At 52.6% G+C, this 10,557-nt stretch overlaps 1 protein-coding gene across 2 annotated transcripts in view; it reads right to left on the bottom strand.

Annotated features, from left to right (window-relative positions):
- LOC114041617 (USP6 N-terminal-like protein) overlaps positions 1-10,557 on the bottom strand; it is a 34,885-nt gene that overhangs the window by 9,830 nt on the left and 14,498 nt on the right. For both annotated transcript variants that reach the window (XM_027860152.1, XM_027860153.1), the window contains 5 exons: positions 4,484-4,801; positions 3,042-3,165; positions 2,513-2,598; positions 1,946-1,985; positions 1,255-1,335 (listed from right to left, as the gene is read on the bottom strand). In XM_027860152.1, the coding sequence (XP_027715953.1) occupies positions 1,255-1,335; positions 1,946-1,985; positions 2,513-2,598; positions 3,042-3,107 (273 nt within the window). In that variant the 5' untranslated portion in view covers positions 3,108-3,165; positions 4,484-4,801. The remainder of the gene's footprint in view (positions 1-1,254; positions 1,336-1,945; positions 1,986-2,512; positions 2,599-3,041; positions 3,166-4,483; positions 4,802-10,557) is intronic.

Genomic DNA, 10,557 nt, shown 5'->3' with positions numbered 1-10,557 from the left:
TGGCAGGGGGTGAAATGGACCAGAGATGTGGCAGGGGGTGAAAGCAATCAGAGATGTGGCAGGGGTGAAATGGACCAGAGATGTGGCAGAGGTGAAATCACAGGCCTTGGCACCATATTGGATCTGGGGGGTGGGGGTGAGAGATGGTGAGGAGTCCACGGTGACTCCTAGGTTGGGAACCTGAGAACTGGGAGGAGGGTGCTGCCCTTGACAGCGATAGGGAAGGTTGGGGGGGGGAGGCTTAGGGGGAGAGATAATGAGTTCTGTGTTATAAATATTGAATTTAAGATGTCTACTGGCAGTTTAACATGTCTGAAAGGCAGTTGGAGATATGAGACTAGAGGTCAGCAAAGAGATTGGAACAGGAAAGTTAGATTTGAGAATCATCATAGACATAGAAAGTAATTAAATCCATAGGAGCACATAAGATCACCAGGTGAAGGAGTAGAGTGGCAGAAGAGCAGAGGGCCCAGGAGAGAACCCTGAGGAACACCTACAGTTAGAGGACATGGCCTGGAGGCGGATCCAGCAAAGGAGACTGAGCAGGGATGGTCACAGAGGGAAGAGGGGAGCCCGGATCCAGGAGAAGAGAGTGATCACCAGTGTCCAAGGCTGTAGATAGTCCAAGAAGGATGAGGATTAGGAAAAGACCATTGGATTTGGCAATTAGGATGAGTAATTTTGGAGAAAGTCGTTTTGGTGGAATGGTTAGGTTGGAAGCCAGATTATAACAGTTGAAGAAGACAGTAAGAGGAGAGGAAAGGGAGGTGCCCAGTGTAGACTCAGCCTTCTCAAGGCACTTAGCCACCAAAAGGCAGGAGAGATATGAAAGTGGTGGTGGGAGGGTCAAGTGAGGGTTTTTCAAGATGGGAGAGGCATAGGCAGGCAGGAGGGAAGCAGCCAGTAGACAGGGAGAGATCGAACATGAGGTGGGGGGAGGATGACAGAAGGGGGTATCCAGCATTCCCCAGGATGGAAAGGAGCAGCCAGGATGGTGATTGGTGTTGGAGGAATGAGTAAAAGACATTCTCTGACTGTTTGAAAATGTGAAGAGAGTGGGTTGCTGGGGCTTTGGGGTGCCCCAAAGTCCTTGTGCTGGTCCCAAGGGGGCTATGTCCCCATACGCAGAGGTAATGATGGCAAAGCAGCCGGGGAGCCTGAGCAGAAGGTGCCCAGGGCCAGCGAGAGGGAAGAAGGGAGCAACGGGATCCAGCTGTCATGGGCTCTGGACTCAGGGGCTTTCCCTCCTCTTACCTTCTCACTATTGCAGTATTTATCCCACTTTTTCAGCATCTTCAGCCACTTGCCTACCCGCTCGATCTCTTGGAGTTTTTGCTGAAAAATGAAGACCCAGAGCACCCTCAGAATTGAAATTTCCTGGAGAAGTACACTGTCTGTGCTTGATACGCCTGGACAGCTGGAAACTAGCAGGGTCATGCCGCTAGTGGGGAGGGGCTCTGGCAGCCCTGCAGGAGAGCCATCCCTCTGGTCAGGCTTTGCTCTGTTTTCCTTTCCAGCTTTGCCCACCCCCAGGTGACTCCCAAGAACACACCTGGTGCGGGGGAGTTACCACTGCAAAGGTCATGCCAGATAGATGGAATCATGGAGGAGGGAATGGACTAAAAGAGAGAGGAGGAGAAACACTGGAGAGAAAGGAGATGGAGAGAGGAGAGAAAGGAGGAGGGGGGCAGAGGGAGAAGGAGAGGGAGAAAAGGAGAGGAGGAGAGATGGTGGGGGTGGGAGAAGGGAAGGGAAGAGATTGGAGCACTGGACTTGCCTCACTGGAAGACAAGGTAGATCCTCCTCTCCACGCCCCTCCCTCTCCCTAGCACCCTTAATGTCCAGCCCACCGCCTGCCTTCTGGGGTGGGGGAGGGGCACCCAGAGGGAGGCTTCTCATCCCCTTCCCCAGCTCAGACCCTGTGGCCCCCACAGCTGGCTCTCACCTTCTCCTCCAGGGCACTGCGGCTTGGCAGTTCACTCTCGCTGGGAGGGCAAAGGAAAAAGGTGGTGAGGGGGAGGGGTAGAAAGGTCAGACACATCCTGTCCCAAAGAAGGAGGGCTCTAAAGTCAAGGGGCACTGTGGCCTCAGAGTTAGTGCAGCAGCCCTGCGGCCTAGAGGTTAGAGTGCTGAACCAAGAGTCGGGAAGGCCTGGGGTCACAAAACACTTCATATGCCCACTAGCTCTGGGGCCCCTGGCCACTGCTTTCCTCTTTTTGGGCCTTAATCTCCTCATCTCTAAATTTGGGGGCTGGCTCCAAGGTCCCTCCCAGCTCTCAATCTATGACCCTGAGTTCCTATGGATTGAAGGCCCTGGACATGCTGAGCACCTCAGGCCAGTGAGACGCCTCCAGCGGCCTCCCGGCTCCCCTGGCCTAAGCACCCAGAGTACACCTAAAAAGCTCTCAGAATGGCCTTCTAGGGCAGCAGCCTAAGGGGGCCATCTGGGTCCTGCCTGCATGACAGTGGGGTGCATGGGGGGCGGGCAGAAGGAGAACATCAGAATACTCACTGCAGAAACCCAAATCTGTCTGTGACCTTGTAGAGGGCAAAGTCCGCATCCTCCCAAGGGTCAATCTGAGCTCCATGCTGTCTGCCCTGCAAAGAGGCGGGGAATCAGGGGACATGGTGGGGGAGGGCCTGGGCCCTCTCTGCTGTGGGGCACCTCCTGTCTCCTCTTCTCCCTCCCCCAGAGTCATAGAGGAAAGTCCTAGCACCAGGATGGGTGAAGCCAGCTCTACCCATCCTGTCCTTTCTTGGGAATCTGGGCTGCTGTGGTCAGTTCAGTGAGGGCCAAACTCAGGCCTGCCAGCTGGCTCCCAGATCCCTGAGGCTGGGAGCACTGCAGACAGAAGCACGTGGTCCAGACAAACGCTCCTCTACTCAAGAGGACAGAAGCCAGGCACCAGATGTGTGCCCAGCCAGGAAGTGGAGGGTGAAAAGCCTAGCACTAGGTCAGGGGTCGGGGTGAGAATGGGTAAGGGGACGCAGGGAATGAGCATGGAGGAAGGCCCCAGGGCTTCCCACAGACAGGTCCTTACCTTCTGGTACCTGGCAATGATCTCAGCTCTTTCCTCTGCTACCAAAGCCTCAATGTCTTTCTTCATGTCCAGAAAGGGGAGGCAAGAAAAGCCCCCCTCCCCTGCTCTGTGCTCACAGGCACCCCTGCAGCAGCAGCAGCACAAGAAAGAGAAGAGAGAAAAGAGATGAGAAGAGAAGGGAGGAGAAGAGAAGGGAGGAGAAGGGAGGAGAGGAGAGGGGAGGGGAGGAGAGGGGAGGGGAGGGAAAGGAGAAGGGGAGGAAAGGAGAGGAGAGGAGAGGAGAGGAGAAGGGAGGAGAGGGTGGGGGGGGAGGGGAGGGGAGGGAGAAGGTTAGGGAGAAGAGAGGAGGATGCATGATGTGGGGCTGGTGCAGTAGGCAGGATTGGTGCTTAAGAGCCCACAAAGAAATAATGAGCATGACAACTAACACTTATGTAGCACCTACTGTGTTCCAGGCATTGTTCTAAGCACAACTATTATCTCCTTTGATTCTCACAACAAACTAGGAGGGAGGTGATGTTATTTTCTCCACTTTACAGATGAAGAAACTAAGGCAGGCAGAAGTCATGTGACTTGCCCAGGGTCACCCAGCCACTAAGTATCTAAAGGTGCATTTTAACTCAGGTCTCCCTGACTCTAGACCCAGTGTGCTAGCCGCTGTGGTGCCCCCTAGCTGCGTCTAAATGCTGACGGGATCAAGCTCAAACCCTTTTTTCCAAATGAGGAAACTGAGGCCCAGAGAGAAGGGCAGTGACTAGCCTACAGTCACTGGGGGGCTGAGTGTCAGCACTTCTGAAGCCAGGGCATCTGCCTCCAGCTGCTACTCACATTCTGCACCAGTTGGCCCGGCAGGTGCCTGGTGCCTGGTGGGGAGGGGGGAGGGGCATGGCCAGGCTGAGCTGCTGCCAGGGGGCTGGGGGCGGGGGTCCTCTACACTCTCAGACTCAGGGCTGGCCTTGCCCCAGGTGGGGGGGGCAGGGCACGAGGCCCCTCCAAATGCCCGGTGTGGGCATGGCTACAAGTGAGGCCGCCAAAGTGAAGGCGTTGGCCCTGGGTGCACCAGCTGGGTCTGCCCACGATCCTGGGCCGGCTCCAGGCAGGAGAGCCTGGGGACACACAGGGAGAAAGTCCCCGGGGGAGCTGGGGCTTGCTGCTGTTGTCTTTTGTTCCCAAAGAGAACCGTGACATCAGGGAGGTGAGGCTGTGACATGCCAGTGAATTGGACTTAGGTGAGGCAAGGCTGTGCAAAGTCACCAGCCTCACTTTCTCCTCCAGAGCCATCTGGGTCCAGCAGGCCCACACGGATCAGGACGACTGAAGTTTCTTCATCTGCAGAAGGAGCCCGGATAGGGAAGCCAGCCCCCGGCCAAGCCAGAACCCACCTGCTGAGACTGCAAAGGTGAAGGCGGGAGGGGGAGCTGCGGCCCCAGCGGGCCACTTACCTGAGCAGGCCTTGGGCAGTCTAAACACATCCAGACAGTGCCCTCAAGCTACCAGGCGGGAGGGCCCATGGCCCTCCCTCGGGCCTGGGAGTCCATGTCAGAGCACCAGCCCCCAGGGGGCCACTCTTGCCATCAGCATCCCTGGCCGGGTCCTGGGCATGGTGCATGGGTCAGGTGTGTGTGAGGCCAGAGGTCAGTGGGGCCCAGGCCTTGTGCCCCTCCCTCCTCCACCCTGGGAAGGAGGACCAATGTCCACGCTGTCCTCTCTTCTCGACGCTCACTGCCCACATGCAGACGTCCTTCTGTTGGCCCCACTCACTGGAAGGAGAGATGCGAAAGAGGAGGGAAGTGAGTTGGGAAGATGACCGATGCCCCCTGCCCTTGTGCCCCAGCGCCCACCCACTCTGAGCTGCCCAGTCCTCAGGGTGGATGGATGTCCAGACAGATAGACATCACCCTGTCTGAAACAAACCACCAGGGACAGACACATAGAAAGAACCCTGCCACCGGCTCCCGAGGGGACCTTGGGCATTCTGCTTCCCCTCTCAGTTTCCCCATCAATGAAATGGCTGATTTCCTCCAGCCTTTCTAGCATCCCCTTCAGAACTCCGGGGAGGACCTTCCCCTGGCCAGTGGCCGAGAGCCCTGGGATACCCCAGCAGCAGTGGCTCCAACCGGGCCAGCCCTAGCCCAGTGCTCCACTGGCTGGGCCAGACAGCAGGATGGGGCTACTATTCCTGTCCACTCAGGGCCTCAACAGCAGCTGGCCAGCTGAGTGCTTGCTTCCCTGGGCGCGCTTCATCTTGGAGCAGAGCAACAACCCTGTGGGGCTGGAACTGCCAGGAATATTCTCCCCATTGTACGGGTAAGGCAGCTGATGCTCAGAGCATCCAAGTGACCTGTCAGGATTAGAGGTGGGATTGGGGGGGGAGGAAACCTCTTCTGTGGTCCTGGGCCTCCCAGATTCAAGGACAGGAGAGCAGATGATGATTGGCATCATGACCGCAAATGTCATAAACATTATGATTAATAATAACGATGGCTAGCATTTCTGCAGTATTTTAAGCACTATCATCAGCCCATTCTACAGATGAAGAATCTGAGGCAGGCAGAGGTGAAATGAGTTGCCCAGGGTCCCATGCAGCACACAAATGGCTAAGGCTGGATTTGAACTCAGGTCTTGCTGGCTTCCCGTCCAGCATCCACAGTGCTATCAACTGCCCTGAGGACACACTCCTCCCCTCACTGGGCCCCGGCTACCAAGGGCAGAAGAGTTGGAGGACCAGCTTGAGGCCCTTCTTGAACCACCCCCGGAAACCCTGGAAAGTCTATGAGAACTCTGGTCCTCAGGGGTGGCTGGAGCCACATGGGGAGGATCTACTAGGGTGGGCCTTATCAAGTCACCTCCTGGTCCCCAAGGCATTCTGGTACAGGGTCACCTCTGGCCATTCCTCCAGGCAGTCCAGCCTGGCAGGTGGAACAGGTGACTGCCATGCTCCACTGGGGCCTCAGTGTCTCCCCAAGGGCTCACCAGGAGACCAGAGCACCTAGGACATGAAGCAACTTCCCTGCTGTGCAGCCAGGAGAGCTCAGGGAGAAAGAAATGGGGGAGGCCAACAGGAAAAGGCAGGGTCCATGGAAGGATGAGGGTGGGTCTGAAGTATGGACCCAGGGCAGATGACAGATGGCAGGCAGGAGACCCAAGGCCCAGGCCCAAGAACCACATCTCCATGCCTGCATCCCTTCCCTTGAGATTCCTGATTCCTGAACAAGGGCCTAATTCCATAAAATCCCTGGTCATAGAGGTTGTGCCCCTCGGGCAGTGGGCAGAGCACTTACAGCGGAGGCTGAGGACCTGGGAAGTTGGGACGGGGCTCTCTGCAATTCACTGCCTGGTTAGACTCTGGCCAGGTCCTTCACCTTAGCACCCTCTGACAAACGAGCGGGTCGGGCTAGCTGAGTGCCAAATCCCAATCTGTTTTGGGGTTTCTGAGCACTGGCCAAAGCTAGCACCACAGGACCAGGTCCTCTCCTGTGGCACCAGCCCAACCCTGAGCCAGACTCCTGCTGCTGGAAGCTCACACCAGGACAGCTCTTTCTGGGGCTTGGCTTTTCAACCACCTTTTATAGTATCCGTCATCCCTTGGGACTGGCCTGAGTTCTTCAGAGAGTACCCTGGGCGGACACATCACCTTCTTTAGGCTCTCTACCTTTTCATCCTCATCAGACTTGTGGGACTCGAGGCTCACCAACCCTTGAGAGATCTTTAGTCTTAGAGCTTGTGGTATGTTTATGGGGTCATGCTTGCCATTCCTCTGAACTTTTAGAAATCTGTATTTCTGAAGTCTAGGGCTTTAGGAAGATTGTTCATCCAGTGAAATAGAACAGATGTGCTGAGAGGCCCCTGCCTTAATGCTCTCGTGGAGAGATGAGACCCCATATGGCTCCTTGTTTGATCCATTTCAATTGAATGAGGGTTTATTAAGCCCCTGCTGCGTGCAAAGCTCTGTTAAAGAATGTTCAACAGCACAGATCCCTGGGGCACTCCACTCTAGATCTCTCTCAGCTATAACGTCAAACTGTGACTAGTTTTTGGGTCCAGCCATTGAACAAGTTCTGACTCTATCAGCCCAGTAACCCTATCTACAAAGGAAGTAAGGTTAGTCTGGCACGCTGTGTTTCTGATGAAGCCACACTGGCTCTTTGGGATTACTGTTTCCTTCCTGAAAAATTCCATTTTTGTGTTTTCTTTTATTTCATTTCCCAAATATGCTCACTCTTCTCTCCTAGCCAGAGAAGCTACTCTTGTAACAAAAAACTAAAAGGAGAGGGGAAAGAAGGCCCTTGCCAGCTGCACTGCCTCACCAAATCTCTAGTCACAGCGCCCTGGCTTGCAGATCTCAGATTTCATTCTCTTCCACTCTTCTGTGCTCTGGGATAACTTCCTCCAGTCCAGCCATGCCTGTCTCATTCACCAAGTCATATGATCTTTCAGGATCCCTGATGGGCTCAAATATCTCTGTGAACAGTTCTTTCAGGGCCTAAGGATGGGGTTCCCCACCTGGGGCAACCGGACACTCTCTTCCCAGCTCCCTGGGGCTCGTTAGGCATCAACTCTCCAAACATTAACCATCTGTCTGGCCTTCACGAAAGCCTTTATCAGGTGTCTGCTGTGTGCTCTCTCTCCCAGAGGAGGAGGCAGTGGCGGAGAAATTATACAAAGACCTTCCTGAGATGAAATCCACAGACACTTTGACACTCCACGACTTCCACGCAAAGGGGAAAAGAGGTGAGGATCAGTCACACGATGCTTCGGCATGACGAACGCTTTCTTAGAGAAAAGGACCGGCAGGACCACGGATGGGGGGTCACCCCAAAGCCACTCTGTAGAGTCTCACGCTGACTCGTCAGAGCACTCAGTTAAAAAAAGGAACATATTTATTAAGCACCCACTGTGTGCTAGGCACGGAGCTAAGTGCTGGGATGCAAAGAAAAGCAAAAGACAGTCCCTGCCCTCCAAGAGCTCACAGTAGAATGGTGCGGGCAGGGTGAGGGGGGGAGAAGAGGGATGCCACCAGGCAGATAGCTTGGTACAAACAAGGACAGATGGAAGACAATCAGTAGAGGGAAGGCTCTGGATTTAAGGGGGCTTGGGAAAGACGTCCTATAGAAGGTGAGCTTTTAGCTGAGACTTGAAGGAAACCAGCAGGCAAAGACTAGACATTCTAGGGTTGAGGGACAGCCAATGCAAATGCCTGGAGTTGGGAGATGGAATGTCTTGCTTAGGAAGGGCAAGGAGGACAGTGTCACCGGACCACAGAGTACATAGGAGGGACTGGGGTGTGTCAAGTTAGAAGGGAAAGTCATGAGAAAAGTCTCAAGTGTGAAATTGAAACAGCATGACATTGGGCTCTAGAGACCCTGAAAAATGGGTGGGACCCAGGGAAATGACACTGACACCAGCCACACATAAGAGGTAAAATCGATCGCCACCCCAAGAAAAGCGGAGGGGAGAGAGCTGATGGCCATGGGCATCCCTGGCTTAGCACGTCACTGGGATATCGTGTTAAGGATGTTTGGACGATAGTCAAGCAAATGAGGATTGGTCAGATGGCTACTGTGTGCTAGGCCCTGGGGGAACCAGTCTCTGACCTCAGGGGAGATTCCCTTCTATGGGGACCTGCACACATAGAAATATGCACAAAATACATGGGGTCATGGTTGGGGAAGGGGTGTGAGCAACAGGGAGACCACCTGGAGCTGGCTTTGAAGGAAACCAGAGATTCTCAGAGGAGGCAGTTCATGCCCACCGGTGTGCCTAAGCGAGGCCATGGACAAAAGGCACATAGGATGGGCGTGGATCTGCATGACCAGAGGGAATGTACACCTTGATGAAACTGCACCTCCTCCGGACTGCCTAAGTCAATTTCCACTCTGGTTCTGGCTACTACCCCGCTTCAGGTCCTCTGCCCTGGATTTGAAGGAAAGGATGAACAAAGCATTTATTAAGTGCTTGTGGTATACTAAGCGCTGAGGATGCAATGCAAAAGTAGAAAGCCATCTGGCAGAAATGAGTCTCAGACCAACATCTTACACTCCACTCCACAATGCATTCGAAATGGATACAGGACTTGAATATTAAAAGTCACACTGTTAAAAACAAGAAGAGAAACAAATCATGTATCTCTCACAACTATGGGTAAAAGAGGTATTCTTAATGAAAAAAAAAGATAGAGGCCATTACAAAAAATAATTTTGATTACTTGAAACTAAAAAACTTCTCCATAGATATAACATTAATGCACCTAGGATAAAAAGGAAGTGGTCAAATGGGAAAACAATCTGTGTATCAGATTTCTCTGATAAGGTTTTGGTATTCAGAATACATAACAATTTATAATATACATAAACACATCTATGACTCAGAGACATTCCTCAATAGATAAGTGGTTAGAGGATATGAACAAACAGTTCTCAAAAGAAGACCTGCAAAGTATTCACAACCACATGAAAAATATGCTCCAAATCATTAATGATAAGAAACAACCCTGAGGTTTTACCTCACACCCTGAAATTCAGCAAAAATGTGAAAAAATGGCAATAGTCAATATTAGAGGGATTGTGGAAGGATAGACACTCTAATACATGAAACTATGAATCCATACAACTATTTTGGAAAGCAATTTGGAATTATGTAAATAAAATGACTAAAATGTCCCTGCCCTTTGACCCAGAGACTCCATTACTGGGCTTATAACCTAATGCACTATATTGCGCTAGGTGGTACAATGAATAGGATGCCAGGCCTGGAGCCAGAAAGACTCATCTTCCTGAGTTCAAATCTGGCAACAGACACTCACTAGCTGTGTGACCTTGGGCAAGTCACTTCACCCTGTTTGCCTCAGTTTCCTCATCTGTAAAATGAGCTGGAGAAGGAAATGGCAAATCACTGCAGTATCTTTACCCAGAAAAACCCAAATGGGGGTCACCAAGAGTCAGACACGACTTCAATGAGTAAACAACAACAAACACTCACCAGGCATACCTGGACTGAGTGTGTCCTAAAACATACCAAGCTTATGCACTGCTGTAGATACTACTTGGGACTTCAGGGCCAGTGTGCCCCCCAAAAAAACTCGTAATCTTTCTCCCCAAATCCTCTCCACTCCTGAATTTCCCTAACCTTTGCTGACTTCTAATTTCTCATCTCCAATTGCCTTTTAGACATCTTGAATTGGATGTCCAGTAGACATCTTAAACTCAGCATGTCCAAAATGGGACTTCTTATCTTTTGCTCTAAACCTGTCCCTCCTCCTACTTTCCCTATTACTGTAGAGGGCAATACCATCCTCCCAGGCCTCAGGTTTACATTCTAGGCATCATCCTGGATTCCTCACTCTTTCTCAACTCTCCATCCCCCCCCCCCCCATATCCAAACTGTTGCTGAGGTCTGTCAGTTTCACCTCTGTAGCATCTCTACTTGATTTCACCTCTGCAGCATCTCTTGTAGATCTCACCTCTGCAACATCTCTCATCCATTTCACCTTTGGAGCATCTCCCATAGATCTCACCTC

Source organism: Vombatus ursinus, unplaced genomic scaffold, assembly GCF_900497805.2.
Source record: "Vombatus ursinus unplaced genomic scaffold, bare-nosed wombat genome assembly UNPS02014176.1, whole genome shotgun sequence".
Classification (NCBI taxonomy): Eukaryota; Metazoa; Chordata; class Mammalia; order Diprotodontia; family Vombatidae; genus Vombatus; species Vombatus ursinus.
Note: the sequence above shows the minus strand (reverse complement) of the source record. Positions and strands in the feature narration are given on the sequence as shown.